The sequence below is a fragment of the Macaca mulatta genome, chromosome 1 (assembly GCF_049350105.2).
Source record: "Macaca mulatta isolate MMU2019108-1 chromosome 1, T2T-MMU8v2.0, whole genome shotgun sequence".
Taxonomy (NCBI): domain Eukaryota; kingdom Metazoa; phylum Chordata; class Mammalia; order Primates; family Cercopithecidae; genus Macaca; species Macaca mulatta.
The window spans coordinates 51,094,080-51,112,611 of NC_133406.1; the positions used below are offsets into that span (position 1 = coordinate 51,094,080).

Sequence of the window (18,532 nt, forward strand, 5' to 3'; positions counted from 1 at the left end):
GCAAAACAGAGAAATACAGGCAATTTATCTCTGGCAGTTTCCTTTTCAGCATCCCTGGTTTCTTGCTGTGCCTCAACCGTCAAGGATTATTCTGCCATTTGTAAGTTGTCCTTAGTTCCCATCAGGGGTGAGTGAATATGACCCTATAGGAATAGTTTTTAAAATAGGAGACCCTTAAAAGACTAAAAAGTTTTTACTAAGAAACTTCATTTACTTATCCATCCATCCACCCACCCACCCACCCATCCATCCGTCCATCCAATACCTGTATAATGACCAAGTGGTAATGAGTTAATGCTTCTTGACCAGTTAGCACATCCCAGGAACTGTTGTAAGCATTGCACCTGTACTATAAACTAATTTTACTTTCACAGCGACTCTGAGGCAGGAGCTATTGTCCTCATTTTCTAGGGAGTGAATGTTACATGACTTCCCCAAAGTTCTGCAGTTAGTTAGCAGGTGATCAACACTGAACCAGACAGGCTGAATGGGCCCAGGGAACAGTATCATTTTTAATTCTTCAGATGACTAAATTATGTAGCCAGGACTGAGAAACACTGCTATCAACCAATCGCATCCTACCAATTTCTTTCTTAGGAAGAATACGAAGTTAAAGAAGACCATCCACAGAAAAGATGCTAAACTCCCAGGTTCCTGGCAGACTGAATTCTGTGAATAAAATGCATGTTTAGTCCAACAGTCCTTCTTAAGTGGTATATAAATAAATAGTATACAGTAATAGATTTTGTATGGTACAATTGTTTTTATTCAGAAGTGTAGATACATAGTAATACAGTATCTTAAAAACATAGAAAGTTCCAGGGCTGCTCACTTACTGCTTCCTGTATCAGGCGGCATGAGAGGTACTGCGGATACAAAGATGAGTGAGACGCTGCCCTCTAAAGCCATAATTGAGCTCACCTTTATGACTCCCTGTTTTAATTTTGACACACCATTTCAGTCATTTTTGGGGTAAAGAGGAAGCAGTCAAGAGAAGATTAGAAAAATCTCCAGTGACATCTTAATGATAAAGGTAGGGGGAAGCTTTGTTTTGGAGGGCACTTTATGTAGAACTAAAGTATTTTATATAATCCTAACTCTCCTATCTTCTTCAGCTTTTCCGGAAATAATTATTGGTGACCCACGTGCCAAATGCAAAGTTCAGTTTTCAGGTGTTTCATATAAATACTTAAAAATACTTAGTTTTGAATTTGCAGTAAAATTTCTGCAATCAGTATTTTTCAGATGTTTAGGAAGCAAATAATTACTAAAATTGCTGCAAACAGATCAATGTCCATGAGATCAAGGGTCAAATGCACTCAAGTTTATTCCAACATTGAACCTTTCTTCCTCCAGCAAACATTTTTCAGAAAACACATGTAGATGTGTTTGAAAGACTTTCTGGATGGTCTTCTTGACTTCGTATTCTTCCTAAGAAAGAAATTGGTAGGATGCGATTGGTTGATGGCAGTGTTTCTCAGTCCTGGCTACATAATTTAGTCACCTGAAGAATTAAAAATGATACTGTTCCCTGGGCCCATTCAGAGAGTTTCTAATTTAATTGACCTGGGTTAGGGCCATTGCATCAGATATGTTTACAAACACTACAGGAAGTATACATATGTTGAACACTACTGGATTATAAGGTAAAATGATTTTATTTTCCTCTCCCCATAGCTTTCTTTACTGCGCTTGCATTCTTAGAACTTGGTATTAATTAATCAAAACCTATTTTTAAAAATGAATCAAACCTCAAAACTGATTTATAAGTGATCAAAATTTTATACTTAGCTAAATGGCATCATTTAGAATAAAAATCAAATTATAGCACAGCTGTGTTAATTATGAAAACAGATTTAAGCTTTAGTCTTTCTCATTTGTGTTTCTTATTTGGAGTCAGGCTATTATATTTCCTTTTCCTCACACCCAAGGCCCCTTCCCTCTCCTTCCTTCACTTCCCCTCTCACTCCGTTTAACATTTTATTCGGATACCAAAGCTTGACATTATTGTGGTTTCCTCAAGGTCTTTCACAGGTGCCACAAGACACTCTTTGCATTCCTTATCTGAAATAAGTCAAAGTGTGAGGAGTAAGGAAGATTAAAAACAAACTTTAATGATATATACCCCCCCACTTTCACATTTAATCTGTGCCCGAAGATATTGTAACCTAAATTATGAAATGTATTGTTTCAGAAAAGGCAGCTGTTCAGGTTTACTCTTAACAAGTTCCAATTGAACTCCATGGAATATGGAACAGGAGAAATTACTTATAATCTATTCAGTTCCCAACGCTTCCTTTGGGCTGCAAAGAGTATACATTGATATTCCTGTTATACTCTATTGTGCTCTTCTGTCTTTCACCATCCCCTAGGACAAGGAGAGTGTTGGAAGAAAAAATGCTTGCTAAACTCCCAGGTTCCTGGCAGAATGAATAATGCGAATAAAATGCATGTTTAGTCCAGCAGTTCTTCTTAAGTGGTATATAAATAAATAGTATACAATAATAGATTTTGTATGGTATAATTGTTTTTATTCAGAAGTATAGATACAGAGAAATACAGTATCTTAAAAACATAGGAAGTTCTTTTATTTATCTCTGGAAACCATATTAGCACTTTTGGAAAAGCAACTGGACTCAGTATGATTATTATGTAGAGGCCAAGAATATGACTTAAATCTGGAATATTTTTATTCATTACTGCTATGAACTATTTTTAAAAAGCATTTTTTATCAGATTAAATAGTCTGATTATGAACTTTTCCATCTGACCATGTGGACCTGACTTTATAAAGAAGGTGAAAGTAGGAAACTAGTAAATTGCTCTGCAAAATACCAAGATCCTTGAAAAACTTTCAGCCTTGCTTCTAATGGGGATCTTCAACTGTAAACTGATATGTGTGAAGGTATTACTTTTCTTTTTAAATGTTTAATAATGAAAGTATTGATCTATTTCATAATATCATTTGCTCCTGATGCATTTCACAATCATCAAACTATAACACTGGAATAGCATGCTTTCCATAAGTGGTGATCACATGACATAGCTAATATTTACTTCTAAAATAACAATTGGCAATTTCTATGATGATGATGCACTGCATTGGATAGCTAATTTTGAGTGGAATCAATAATACAGCAAACTGGTTACTATTTTGGTGGAAAAGTTTGCTTTTGGAAGTGATATTTTTCAAGTTGGCTTAAAAATTGCTGCCAAAGCCATTACTCTTCACCTAATGAGAGACTTTCCTGGACTCTTAATGAATACGGCCATTCTCCAGTGCAGTGTTCAATACTGCTATGGACCGTGCTGTTTCAGACGTGAATTGAAATTCATCAATGCCTGTCTTGTGGGTGAAATCATTAGGAAGCAATGCATTATTAAAGAGTTTTTCAGACACAGAGGGTTTGGAATTGCTATTGATAACAAATGTTGCTAATGTTTTCCTGCAAAATTGCATGGTGAAAGGCCGTGGATCTAAAGCTTAAAGCAGTTTTGAGAGTCTGGAGTGGAATATGTAACTACTTGTGGTAGGTATGAGCTTTGAGTGATAGCTGCTTTTTTTGTTCATTAGCTAGAAACATATAGGAGTTCAACCAGCAATGACAGGATCCCCAGGAAAAAATATTGTAATGTTGAATTTCCTTCACACACACACAAAATTGTGTGTTAAAGCCTTTTCACTTAGATGAGCTGTTCTCCAGTGTTTATTGAAGAGTAGTAGGTCCAAAGGTGAACAGATAAATAGAGCCCTTCAGTTGCTGAGTTTTGAAGTCTGTTGATTTTATGAGTACCAATAAGGAAAGGCAACACAGCTATAAAAAAGTACAAAGAACTTCAAATGTTATGTTCTATTTTCCAAGACCTACAATTACTCTACTCCTTTTATTGCCTCTGGATTTTGCACATTTGACCTGATCTTTTCAAAGGTTCTGATTTGGAAATATTACCATTTTTATCATAGATTTTAGAAATTTATTTTTATATCGAATTTTACTGTGAGAGTGAAGAATTTTATTCAATTACTTAGCTAAATTCTGCACTGATACTTACAGATAAAATGGCTTTTACCATACCTAACCACACCTAGCCTGACAATGATTGTCAGCTGACTTGGGAGCAGTGAGCACAAACTAGATTTTCTTTATTAGTTGCTTTTTTATTTTAAAATGATTTTCGGTTCAGGGACAAAAGTACTGGTTTGTTACATAGGTAAACTTGTGTCATAGGGGTTTGCTGTGTAGATTATTTCCTCACCCAGGTATTAAACCTAGTACCCATTATTTTTCCTAATCCTGTCCCTCCTCCACCCTCCCACCATTTGAGAGGCCCCAGAGTGTGTTGTTCCCCTCTATGTGTCCATATGTTCTCATCATTTAGCTCCCACTTATAAGAGAACATGTAGTATTTGGTTTTCTGTTCCTGTGTCAGTTTGCTGAGGGTAATGGTGTCTAGCTCCATCCATGTTCCTACAGGGGACATGATCTCTTTCTTTTTATGACTGCATAGTATTCCATGATGTATATGTATCACATTTTTTTTATCCAGTCTATCGTTGATGGACATTTAGGTTATTCCATGTCTTTGCTAGTGTGAATGCTTCAATGAACATACATGTGCGTGATTTATATTTAAGTGACTTATATTCTTTTGGGTATATATTCAGAGAAAGGACCTTTCGACAAGAAAGTTTATTACTTACTAAAGTCTCTTTGAATTAATTCATTTGTTGGAACTCATTAGCAGGATTTTAGCAAGCTCAATGTTTGCTTGGAGGAATCTAATGGAAGGATATATTGATACTCTGCATCATGTCTAGACATAAATTAGAAAGCTACAGGTATGGCGAAATGAGAAGTTGGTAGCATAGTGTTGAATACATGAGCCTCTGTATGATTCAGATGATTTAGATGTTTTTAGTCTCATACTACTTTAAAAGTGGAATTCGAATAGAAACTGACATTGTTTTTAACATTCATATATGCCAGGTTCTTTTTAAGTACTTTGTATGTATTAACTAATTTAGTCCTTTCTAGAATCTCATGAGGTAAGTACAATTACTGCATTCTTTTAAAGAAGGGGATTGGGGCATAATGAGAATAAGGAACTTGTCAGAACTCGAAGTCAAGCAGCTCAGAGCCCTCACTCTTTTTTTTGTTTTGTTTTTGTTTTTTTAGACAGGGTCACGCTCTGTCACCCAGGCTACAGGACAGTGGTGCAATCTCAGCTCACTACAGCCTCTGCCTCCCAGGTTCAAGTGATTCTCATACCTCAGCCTCTGGAGTAGCTGGTATTACAGGCATGTGCCACCATTCCTAGCTGATTTTTGTATTTTTAGTAAAGAAAGTTTCACCATGTTGGCCAGTCTAGTCTTGAACTCCTGACCTCAAGTGATTCACTTGCCTTGACCTAAGTGCTGGACTTAGAGGTATGAACCACCGCACCTGGCCCAGGGCCTTCACTCTTAAACCTATCCTCTACAGGGCTACCTAGGTTTGGGAGAGACATAAGAAATACAGTATGAATGAGAAAATATTTGAATATCTTATATGAATTAACATGATATTTAGATAATTTGACACAATTACAAGCTCACATAGCTAGTTTGTGGCAAAACAGACTAGAAATCAGGTCTCCTAACGTATCAATGTGAGACTGGGGACAGATGCTGGGACTGTGGCTCTGGTGTGTGGCTGTGTTGGCATGAAGCCTTGTTGAAGGTCTAAAAGACCTTAGAACCATGCCCACCTCTGCCGCTCTCTAGCTTAGTGAACCGGGATAGCTTAGGCTCCCTGGGATTTGAAGAACTTATCCTAGAACAAAAAGGTCAAACAAAATGATTGCTAAGATTTTTTCCTTACAAATTTAGTCCCTGCCCTCCCCACCAACACACACACACAGGTTTACTATCCCTAATCTGACAATCTGAAATCCTCCCAAATCTAAAACTTTTAGATTACTGACATGACACCACAAGTAGAAAATTTTGCAGCTGACCTCATGTGACAGGTTGCAGTCAAAATGCTGTCAAAACTTTGTTTCATTCACAAAATTATAAATACTCTATAAAATCACCTTCAGGCTATGTGTATGAGGTGTATGTGAGTCAAATGAATTTTGTGTTTAGAATTAGGTCACATCCACAAGGTACCTCATTAGGTATAGGCAAATATTCCCAAATAAACACTGAAACACTTGTGGTCCCAAGCATTTTGAATAGCGGATTCTCAATTTGTGTATCTCGTGTGTGTGTGTGTGTGTGTGTGTGTGTGTTTTGCAACTGCCTCCCTTAAGGTTTTACCTGTCATGAGTCAGTCATTTATGTAAAAGAGAAACTTAAGTTTTCTATTGGTGGGAAATTTTATTTAAGAAATATAGTAGTTCAGTGATAGGTAGAAATTTGTACCGTCGAAGTTTTTTTTCTCAGTTAATATACTACATCAAAGTTTGATTTAACAAAGGCAAATTATAAATCATCAATAGAACAAAATGGAATTAATTTATTTTTAAAACTTTAAAAGTGAGATTTTTATGTAAGTTACCTTAGTATTTGTATAATATAGCAAACACCTATAGGTTAATATAAAAACACTCTCTTTATTCTTCTTTCTTCAAAGCACCTCCCAATACCTGAAAAAGTGTAGCATATTTAGGTATATACTGTTTACCATCTGCTCCCTACTAGTGTAAGTTCCCAGAAGGTGTGACTTGTTTTGATCCTATGGTATGTCTATCATCAAGAGCACACGTCAGGAAACTTCCTCTGTTAAGGGCCAGATACTGTAGGCTTGGCAGGTCGTATTGCCTTTGCTGCAGCGACTCAACTCTGTTATAACATGAGTGTAGACACAGAAAACCCAAGCACTTAGTTATGGCTGTGTCCCCAGAAAGTTTTATTTACGAAGGCAGGTGGTGTTGGCTTGGATTTGGCCTGCAGGTCATAGTTTTCTAATCCCTGATCTGGAGCAAGTCCTGTCCTATAGCAAAAACTCAATAGCTGTTTGTTAAGTTAATGAGCTAAAACAGTAATTATTGTTCATATAAGAAATGTTTAAGACATTTTATTGCTTTTCCATGCATTTTTAGCCTACTCTGGACAAAAGTCCCTGCTTGGAAGACATATTACTCTCTGATCCATTCTTTTCTGTAAAATTTCATTTATCTAACATTTGGCCATATGGACACCAGCTTCCTAAGTTTGGATCAGCTTCCTATTTGCCTTCAACAAGTGTCCTTTCTCTTGTTTTTCTTTCTCTTGTTTCCCAGTCCTATCTTAAAACCTATCTTTTTATCAACAATCTTTTATTGATTTTTTTTTCCTCTGACATTTCCACTTTCTAAGCTTGTACCATTGCCCCCAAGAATCATGTTCCTGGCTTAAATGATTTCTTTGGCATAGAATTTTGAGCTTTGGAACTATCATATATAACCCTCTGATTCAAATAAATTCAGAGAAAGAAACCCTTCAAGGTTTTGATTTAGGCTTTATTTTACTTTTAAAAGCCTTGTTAAATTTACAAATTTCTATTTAGGAAGTAGGAAGAAAAAAGAAATTAAGGATATAGTTTAAAGTTAATAGCTCCTTTAGGAATCTTTAGACTTTTAAAAAAATTTAATAAATTGAGCAGAGAATAAGAGAATCTAGAAATCTAAGGATTTTCTATAATGCTTTTTAGTCCAGATTTTCAGTTTTTTTTTAAAAGAGGTTTTTATTTGGCCAGAGTAGAAAATAAAATTTAAATACCATAGATGCTGTGTCTATGATTCGATTTTCTTCTACTTACCAAGCTAATAAGTTCACCTGTTACTATTTCATGGATGCTGGCAGAAAATAGAATACTCCTAGGTTAGAGACAAAGGACTTTATGGATGATGACATAATAAGCAGCAAAGGGTATCAGCATATTCGTGTTGGCACCCCTTGCTCCCAGTTCCTACAGGACTGACACAGTACGGCCCAGATGTATGCTAAGCCCACGGTGGGTTTGCACTGTGGCTGAGGAGTACTGAGTTTGGAGAGTCTACTGCTTTTACATATAGTAAATACAACTTGGTCTTTGTCTAGGGCAGAGGCTAACTCCTGTGTCAGGGTTGCTCGCTGCAAACACAACCCTGAGAAATGGACTGAATAAAGAGTGCTCAAGGTCTTGCATTCTTGACACACCCAGTATGACATAAAAGAAAGCACTAGGCCTGGAGAGGACTGTCTCTCCTGCCACTAGGTAGCATGATTGGAAGCAAGAAGTTACATGAGACTAATTGGGAGGAGCACAGGTTGACCCTAGTGATCTAGAGAAGAAATCAATGTAAAGACAGGAGGTCTGTTAAGCTATGCAATATCTTATGGGGCTCTACTAAACCTCAAATGGTTATTTCCTAGAGACTATTTCTGTCAGCCAATGAATATTTACCTATGTATCTGATTATTTCTTGTCAGTTAGATACCAAGTTTAAAACACATATACCTAATTAAAGAAAGATAATTTTGATAAAATGTCTCTAGAACTTGAACTTTCATAGTTCAGATGCTCTATAATTCTTAAGTCCACAGGTATTTAATCTCTCCATGCTGAAACTTGTTTATAGAAGTTTCTGATTAAAAACACTTCTTTCTTTTTGTTGGATTCTTGTCAATATGAAATTCACATAAAACTTTGGCACCAAATTAGAAGGAGGGGTCTGTGACATGGGTAAATTATTACAGAGCTAGTATGTAATGCATTTAATGCATTTACATGCGTGATCCGCCCACCTCGGCCTCCCAAAGTGCTGGGATTACAGGCGTGAGCTACTGCTCCCAGACTATCAAGAATAATTTCATTTTTGGCCATTTAGTTTTTAAATTTTGATGACTAACACAACTCTGTGTTTCCCAGCACTAGCAAGCAGTGTTTAGATATTTTCTGTACAATTCTGAGTTTGGTGTAAAGTTGATTTTCAGGATACTAATGAAAAATTTATAGAGTTGGTCTAATACAATAATTGGAAGCCATTTCATAGTGGCCACGACAATCTTCTAGTTTTATAATTTTAATAGGTGTCATTGGACTTCTACAATACGGAGTGCATATTTTTCTCTGTTAGTAGTTTACAACCAAGTGTGAGAATATACATATACAATAGAAGATTAATATAAACCATATTAATTAGTTCAGGTCTCAAAGAGCTATAGGAACTTAGAAATTCAGGAAATTTATTTACATGATTCATTGCATTAATAGAGCAAAGGAAATATAATATTATTTTGATCAATGCAAAAAACCAAATAACAAAAAAACCCTTCAGAAAGATCAATACTGTGTGGTGAAGGGCTTTTTAACCTCAAAGTCATCAACCGTAAGGTGGCATTTTGATTAATTTGATACCAAAATTAAGGTTTTCACTTTTATGAAGGTCACCACATACACAATTCATAGGCAGCCAACAGGATGAAGAAGATATTTGCAATTCTAATATTGATGAGCTACTCTCTGAGTATAACTTACTCTTGCATATCAACAAGAAAAATCCAAAAGTGTGCAGATAGGTAAGTTACTAAAGAGGAAAATCAAAAGGCCAACAAGTATACAAAGGTAAGGTAGGAGGCTTGGACATGGGACCAAATTGAGGATTAGCTAAAACAGGTTGGGGGCAGAAGCACCTCCCCATAAGACAGGCCCACCAGTGTGCTGTGGCAACACCCAGAAATTACCACTTCTTTCCGTGGCAATGAGGAGACAACATGGAAGTTACTACTCTCAGTCTAGAAATTTCTGCATAAACTGCCCCTTAATTTGCATATAATTAAAAGTGGGTATAAATATGAATGAGTGCTGGACTGCCTCTAGGCTGCTATTCTGGGCAAACTGCCTATGGTTAGCCCTGTTCTGCAAGGAGTAGTACTACTGCTGCTGCTGTATACTGCTGCTTCGATAAAAGTTGCTGTTTAACACCACTGACCCACCATTGAATTCTTCCCTGGAGGAAGTCAAGAATCCTCCTGGGCTAAATCCCGATTTGGGGGCTTGCCTGTCCTGTGTCAAAGGAATGTCCAATTCAAATAATCAGAGAAATGAATATGAAAACAACAATTAACACTTCTGAGAGGTCATCAAACTGTTTTTAAAGGGCCAGATAGTAAATATCTTAGGCTTAGCAGGCCATATTGCCCCTTTGCAATTACTCAACCCTGTCACAGTAGCATGCAAGCAGCCTAGGCAATACATAAACAAATGGGCATGGCTGTGTTCCAATAAAACTTTATATAAACAGGCAGATGGCCAATGGGCCATGGTTTGCACATCCTTTTTGCTGCCAACAGTTAGAAAGATGGACACTGCCAACTTTTTCAGGCATGTAAGAATTTTGAAATTCAAATGGCCCTGGAAGGAATTGATTGTGGCGGTCACATACTACCTTGTTATATTTAGCATTATCTCATATTAAGTATCCTTCAACCCAAATTTCTACTTCTGAACATATGTCCCACAGACATTCTTTAACAGATTGATGGGAAGCGTGTCTGAGGCCGTTCATTGCAGCATTGTTTGTGGTGGGGAGAACTGAAGGCAATCAGTTACCAGGGGAGTAGATGCTAAAATGTGGTAGATGTACTAAATGGAGAACCAAGCAGAACTTCTAAGCAATGGGCTAGATGAACAGACAGTTATATGAATGGAGCTTAACACTTCTGAGTAAATGGTGAAAAACAGAAGAAAATAGAAAATAAACTCCCATTTATAAAAATTGTACATACACAGTACAAAACTACAGTCTTTCAGGAACACATAAAAACAAATGTATTCATGTAAACACCTTAGAAGGTGTCCATGGAAGAAATCTGGAAATTAGGATTACAAGAAACAAAACGTGAGACAGGACTTTGGGAGACCCATGATGACAGGGTGTTAGGGACTCAGGAGAATGAGACACTCAACTCTGTAATGCAGAGAAAAGGAACAGGAAATGGAAGAAGAGGCAAATATTCTAAGGAAGTGCCACCAAAAGAGGGCTACTTCAACCTACCGTGAGCAGTGAGCAGCCAAGTTCCCCAGAGGCTCCTTTCCCTGGTGAAGGGCTAGGCCCACATTCCTTTTCCAGGTTCTTCCCTGTGTGAATTGATGTCATAGGACATCCTCCCTGGCTCCACTCTGGTTCATGGGCCCAAATCCCACCCTTAACCAACCATCTCCATGTTGCTGACCTGGGTTCAAGACCGTTTGTTTCAGGAACTGTTTTTGACTGTCTGCTCATGGCACCTTTTGATTTGACATTTTCGGCTGAGTGTAGTGGCTCACACCTGTAATCCCAGCACTTTAGGAGGCTGAGGCAGGCAGATCAAGAGGTCAGGAGATCGAGACGATCCTGGCCAACATGGTGAAACCTCATCTCTGCTAAAAATACAAAATTAGCTGGGTGTGGTGGCACACGCCTGTACTCCCAGCTACTTGGGAGGCTGAGGCAGGAGAATTGCTTGAACCTGGGAACGGGAGGTTGCAGTGAGCTGAGATCATACCACTGCACTCCAGCCTGATGACAGTGAGACTGTCTCAAAAAATAAGAAAAATAAGTAAGTAAATAAATAAATAATGGATTTGACATTTTCATTTTTTTTGCCTTCACTTGGAATTGTGTGTTTAGTCCTGACTTAATCTATTCCATAGTGGTTGGTCACACTCAATCCTACCTCAACTGTAGTGCCTCAAACTAGACCCATGATAAGGTAGATGGGAAACTCAGAGTTCTAATAAAAACAAAATTTCCTTGTATTAATGCAAGCTATGAAGAGCTGTCCTAGGCATCCTCTCTATGCCAATCTGTAAGAAAGGTCACTTCTCTAAGCAAATGATTAAAGGACACAACATCAGAAATCCTTAGAATTTTTACTTTAAAATTTAAACCCTTACCACAGACAAACTTCTCTAAGTGACTAGTTGAAACTTTTTTGTGTAAAATTCAATGTAGTTTTGGGGTATGAATAGCCTCATCTTTGCCAATCTATATACTTTCTATTCAAAGCCCTCCTTTTTATAGGTAGGTAGAAAGAGAACTGGGCAAAATAATTTTCCTAATCGTTTTGGAGGCTATAGAGTATTACAGAGAGTAGTATCTCTGAAATGATTTGAGTATTACCGTGTTTCAAAGAAGATAAGATTTGGGAACTTTCTTCAACTGCCTGCTTGGATACTTGCATACCCCACAACAAAACAGCCTAATGTTTGGTGGTACACATTTACAGAGAGAGAAAATGCATGTTGCTTTCTTTAATGTAAGATCTTCATTTTGATAAAAGGACTTAGTGCAATATAGTTTTTAAATAATTTGTCTTACAAAAATCTGATTTTGTTAAAAAATAGATCCATGTTGAATTTCCCACATATTATAAAAGCAAGGTGGACATTTTTCTCAAATGCATTCCACACATGATACACTTTGTAGGTACTTACAAATCCTTTATCTTAGAGAGTATTTCTACTCAAGTTTGCTCACTGTTGGAATGACTCCCTGCATAATTTCCACTTACATTTAGATTTTGTTGATTATAACAATATGTGTTCCATTCAGTATAAAAGTGAAGACCATCTAGAGATGACTCATAATCTGACAGAGGTGGTTTAGTCGGAGCTTTTCTAATTCTGTTCAGCCACTGGAGCTATTAGCTGTATTTCCTTCTCCCAGATCCAAACCTTAAACACTCTACTGCCTTAGCATCTGCCAGCATCACCAGGCATCTGGACCAGTGGTGATAGTGTAGCCAGAACTCACACAGAGTTGTCTAGGTCACTTCCTTGAGCAATCTTATCCTGACCTTGGCACTAAGATCTGTTGGGTGTTGTCCAACAAAAGTTTTCTCTTTTATTGAGAATTCACTAAGAGTGTCAAAACTTCTTTGCTTTTTGTGGGTATGCTTGGCAGGCAAACCTCATTCCTCATTACTACTTGATTTTTCTCAACCTCCTGATTGTGCCAGCAATTGTTGATTTTTTGGTGAGTGTTAGGGCAACAGTTCTTGGTCTGCAATCGGTGTATTTTCAAAAGGTTTTTAAAAATTAATTTACAATTTGGGGAAGAAGAAAATGCATTTGACACCTGTGCCTCTAGGAGAATATATATAAAAATAAGTACATATATATCTTGAGTAAGTAATATAAATGTCTTGGATCTAGTAAATCAGGCGAGAATACTGACTCTTGGATTTATGGTGTCTTAGGATGGTTTTTTTAAAAAGAGGATTTTCCTCATTCCAATCTTTCGAAAGCATAATCCTTTAGATGTAAGGAGATTGACTGCTGTTTGAGAGGGGGTCTGAGCTGTGAAAGGTCTCTTGGGCAGCCAGCATGCTGAAGCCTCTGAGTAGGTATGTGAATCAGCAAGATATTTTTTTCCTTTTAGTTTCAGTGCAGTGGTAAAGCCTGACAAATACAACGGGAGTAGGAGATTGAAGATGAACCGTATTTTAGTGAAAAAACTACGAACAAGAGCTGTTAGCTTATTTCTTTGCCACATAAAGCTCAGAACCAAGTACAGTGCTAGGTAAGTATCCTTAAGGCACTTAAATGGTTGATGACAGACTGACTTGCTAGAAAACCATATTCACTCACTTTGGGTGGCCTTTTTGGACTGGGGATCCTTACAATGTTAGCTGTTTAGCCTTGTGTAGCTGGATACTTCTAGCAAGATCACACATGAAACTCATGCTGTAACTCAGATGAGCAGAAGAAATATGATGGGTTCTGTCTATAAACAATCTGATTTTAAAGACTAATTTCAGCAATTGATTTGGATAATGCCCAGTCTTTCTTAGAGAAGAATGCTCATTCTATTAGAGTTTCAATCAGGACCTAGGAGGGGAGGAATTTGGCCTATGCAGTCTCATGATGAGGCAGAAGAACTGAAGTCCATGGATAAAATGCCCATAGAGTATCCTCTGGTATCGGGGCAATACCTCTATCCACTTTTCCCCACAGGCATTTGTAGATGAAACCTGTGGCTGATGTAAGCACCGATCTGGTCTCTTTCAAATTGGCTTTGGCTGACTGCAGGTCCTGAATGTCTGATGCATCCTGTAGCCCACTGGTCCTTCCTTCCCTTATCCATCTCTGTTGCAGTGGGCCTTTTTGATATGCTACTCTTTTTCAGCTCAGAATCTAGAACATGGAGAAAGGGCAGCTGAAGAAAGTGATTCTCAGTGTTTCCAATTGTCTGACCCAGAGTCCTACCAGATTTACTATGACGTGTCTTGCTTGAGGGAGGAAGGGGAAGCCCTGCCCTGCATGGTACCCTCCTTTCCTTACTGAGAGCTGTGACCGCTGACTTTACTTTCCTCCCTCCTCTTTCTCGCTTCTCCACTTCAAAATGTCTAGGGTCTGGATTAGAATGACCAGCCATGCTGGTTTGCTTAGGACTAAGGGGGTTTTGCTGGAGTAGGACTTTCATTTTTCAAAATCTAGAAAGCCTAGGCAAACTGAAAATAGTTGGTCACCCTCTTTCTCAATTCCAGCCTATTGAGTGATTCTCAGTAGTAAGTAGGGATATTTTCTCTACACATAGAGGGAACTCTATGGTCTAAATTCTTTTGATCTTGTTAATGATATTCTGATGAGGGAGCAAATCTTTTTGCAGGACTTGCTTCAAAATGCTGTTTATAAACGTTAGAATCTCACTCTTCTAGAACTCTGTCCCCATACCAGAAGAAGAAAATCTTGAGCCAGCTCTAGAATATATTATACATTTAGGAAAAATAAAGAGAAAATGTGAAAACTCTCATTATTATATAAAAAACTCTCCTTTTAAGAATAGAAAAAGCTTATCCCATCTAACTGAAGCAGTGATTTTCAGAGTGAATTTCTATGACAGCCAAGTTTTAGTGAGCTGTTTCAGGGTTTTGATTCAGCTTTCACTAAGCAATATGTGCATATATCTTATATATATATTTATATAGATGTATAGATATCTACATGTATATGTGTATATGAATAAAAACCTTTATTGAAAGTCAACACATGGCTGGGCATGGTTGCTCATGCCTGTAATCCTAGCACTTTGGGAGGCTGAGGCGGTGGATTGCCTGAGCTCAGGAGTTCAAGACCAGCCTGGGCAACAGGGTGAAACCCCGTCTCTACTAAAATACAAAAATAAAATAAATTAACATAAAGTCGGGCGTGGTGGCAGGCGCCTGTAGTCCCAGCTGCTTGGGAGACTGAGGCAGGAGAATCACTTGAATCCAGGAGGCGGAGCTTGCAGTGAGCCAAGACCGTGCCATTGCACTCCAGCCTGGGCGACAGTGAGACTCCATCTCAAAGAAAAAAAAAAATGTCAACACACACTTTTAAAATAATATATTCCTTAAAGTACTGCCAAATGAGACAAAGTAGCCTTTCCAGAATAATACATTTTTTGGATTACTATTTTATGCATATTAATTTCTCTTGCCAGAACTTGCAACAAATTTCCTGTCATCTCACTCATAACTCTTCACGTTTTAAATGACCGTGAGTGAATAGAGACCGTTTTTTTTCTGGTTTATTGTTTTATCTCTCACACCTAGCATGACTCCAGGTCCATGGGAATATTTAATAAACACTTTTTGAATGAGGGACTAAATTCTGAGGTTGCAATGTTTTGTCATTTGTAACTATTTACCTGCAAAAGTCAAAATTTTTCTATGTAGTATGCATGCAAAGCAAAAAACTGAAGCAAATGGAAAATGAGGATGATATTAATACTGTGATGTGTGTAATGGCTCTTTGAAGAGTTATTTCTATTTTGTTAACTTTTGTTTTCTCAATACTGGAATAGTTTCCATCACTTAGCATGGGTTCAATAAATATTTTTTGAATTAGTGAAACTGGTGTCCACTGATTGCAAATATTTGTAGTCATCTGTGATGAGTAACGGGACCCATAGATGTACATTTCCTAGGTCCTAGAAGCTGTGATGGTTGTCTTACATGGCAGGGGGAAGTAAGATTGTAGATGGAAATAAGGTTGCTAATCAGTTGACCTTAAAATGAGGGATTTTTTCTAGATTATCCAGGTGGGCCCAATGTAATAAGAAATATCCTAAAATGTGGAAAAGGAAGAAAAGAATTAGTGATAGAATGATAGGATGTGAGAAAGACTTGACTAGCATAGCTGGCTTTGAAAAGGGAGGGGCAGGGCACAACCCAAGGAATGCAGGCTGATGGAAAAGGCAAGAAAGGAATTCTTGCGTAGAGCCTCCGGAAGGAAAACAGTCCTGTGACGCTTTGATTTTAGCCTGGTAAGGCATGCTTTGCACTTAGGACCTCCAGAACTATTAATGGAATAAATCTGTGTTGTTTTCAGACACGAAGTTTGCAGTAATTTGTTATAGCAGCAATGGGACAGGGATATATAATCAAAACAGTAATATATCATTGTTCTCATTTCCTTTTTAATAAGTAAATATTTTAAGTTAGAACTTATAAAGACACTACTGCTTGCACGGTGCCACTCATTTTTTTATTTTGTGTCTCTCACTAGATTGTAATAAAAGAGCTGTGTGCTTTTGCGGCTAAAAATTATAATTTTTATATGAAAAAAGGCACAATAGAACTAGCTGTTAAAGTTTTTAAGTATGTATTCTCCTACTTAGGTTTACTAAACATCTTGAGTATCTTAAAAATAACTTTTATACAATCTGTTTTTTTTTTTTTTTTTTTTTTTTTTTTTTTTTTTTGAGACAGAGACTATCTCTGTTATCCAGGCTGGAGTGCAGTGGTGCAATCTCGTCTCACTGCAACCTCCAACTCCCAGGTTCACATGGTTCTCCTGCCTCAGCCTCCTGAGCAGCCAGGACTACAGGCATGTCCCACAATGCCCAGCTAATTTTTTTTTTCTTTTTTTAGTAGATGGGGGGGTTTTACCATGTTGCCCATGTTGGTCTCGAACTCCTGAGCTCAGGCAATCCTCAGCCTCCCAAAGTGCTAGGATTACAGGCATGAGCCACTGCGCCCAGCCTAGAATCTTTTTTAATTACAAAAGTAATTACCCAAAGTAATGTTCACTGTTGAATATTTGGTCAAGCAAAAAGAAGACCCTCTGAAACTCTAGTACCTCTCCCATCCAGATATAACCACTGTTAATATTTTTGTGCATATCCATGTAGCTGTTTTGAAATGTTGCTATCTGTACTGCTTTTGTTTTTTTTTTGAGAAATTCCTATCTTACATATGACTTTACTCATTTTTTTATTAACATTTCATACATTTCCATATTAAACATTTCTTTATGATACAGTTTTGACATTTGGATAGTATTTCATTATACAAAAGTTATATGACCTAATTTTGTAATATTTATGTAGTTTTGTGAAATTTTTTTTAGCTCCTATGTGCTTATACAAGCATTCAGATAAAGAGAAAATGAATTCATATAATGTCTAACCAGAAACAATTACTGTTATCACTCATTTTATATTCACGAAAATTAAGTGTGAGAATATCTACATATCTGTTGTCTCAGAGTATATAATTCCTGGCAGCAGGAAGCGGTGGCTCAAGCCTGTAATCCCAGCACTTTGGGAGGCCAAGGCGGGTGGATCACGATGTCAGGAGTTCGAGACCAGCCTGGCCAATATGGTGCAACCCCGTCTCTACTAAAATTATGAAAATTAGCTGGGCATGGTGGTGCACACCTGTAATCCCAGCTACTCAGGAGGCTGAGGCAGGAGAATTGCTTGAACCCAGGAGGCGGGGGGTGCGGTGAGCAGAGATGGCAACTCTGCATTCTAGCCTGGGTGACAGAGTAAGACGCTGTCTCAAAATATATATATATATGTGTGTGTGTGTATATATATACTATATATATATATATTTCCAGGCATTGAATATTTCTACAATATCATTTTTAATGGCTATTTAGTATTTTATATTATTGATTTATTGTAACTTAATCCAAAATACTGTTAGCTGTTTAGTTTGTTGGCAGTTTTTTTTCTTTCTTTTTTAGAAACAATACTTATTTTACAAACAAATCTTATTCACATTTAAATTACTTTCTTGTGATAATTTTAGAAAAGTGAAATTTACATGTAAAGAGGATATTTAAATTTCAAGGCCTCGGATTTGTATTTAGGAAATGATCCTCAGTAACCTGAACATATTTGCATTCTGATTACTTAGGAATAAACATATAGATTAATTACTACCTATAGATAAAATTCAAATCTAATTGTTTTAATTTGCTTCTCCATAAATATTATACTATTAAGGTTTGATTTTTCTTTTTTTTCCCCCAAACTGCATTCCTATATGCTTTGTCCATTTTATGCTGGGATAGGCGGCAGTTTAGTAATTGATGGCAGCTTTTTACAGACTAGATTGATTTTTTTCATAAATTTACATCTTGCCTCTCAATGTTATAATTTTTATTGGAAAATGAAGCCTTTAAATCTTATGTAGCCAAATCTGTAAATCGTATTTTTAAAGATTCTTCCTTGGTTAACTTATGCAGAACGAAAGGTTTTGTTCAATATAATGTAAATATTCACTAGTTTTTATTGCTAGTGTTGTTGTTTAATTCAACTCATTAAC

At 37.2% G+C, this 18,532-nt stretch overlaps 1 protein-coding gene across 27 annotated transcripts in view; it reads left to right on the top strand.

Moving 5' to 3' along the window:
* The window catches only part of LOC106994282 (uncharacterized), a 263,677-nt gene that overhangs the window by 91,421 nt on the left and 153,724 nt on the right, over positions 1 to 18,532 (top strand). For 11 of the 27 annotated variants that reach the window (XM_078001882.1, XM_078001915.1, XM_078001919.1 and 8 more), the window contains exon 3: positions 13,372 to 13,512. The exons of 12 other annotated variants lie outside the window; for them this stretch is intronic. In XM_078001882.1, coding sequence (XP_077858008.1) covers positions 13,372 to 13,512 — 141 coding nt within the window. Of the gene's footprint in view, positions 1 to 5,177; positions 5,300 to 13,371; positions 13,513 to 18,532 lie in introns of all 27 variants that reach the window. 4 more of the 27 variants (XR_013417221.1, XM_078001954.1, XM_078001948.1 and 1 more) reach the window with 1 other exon arrangement.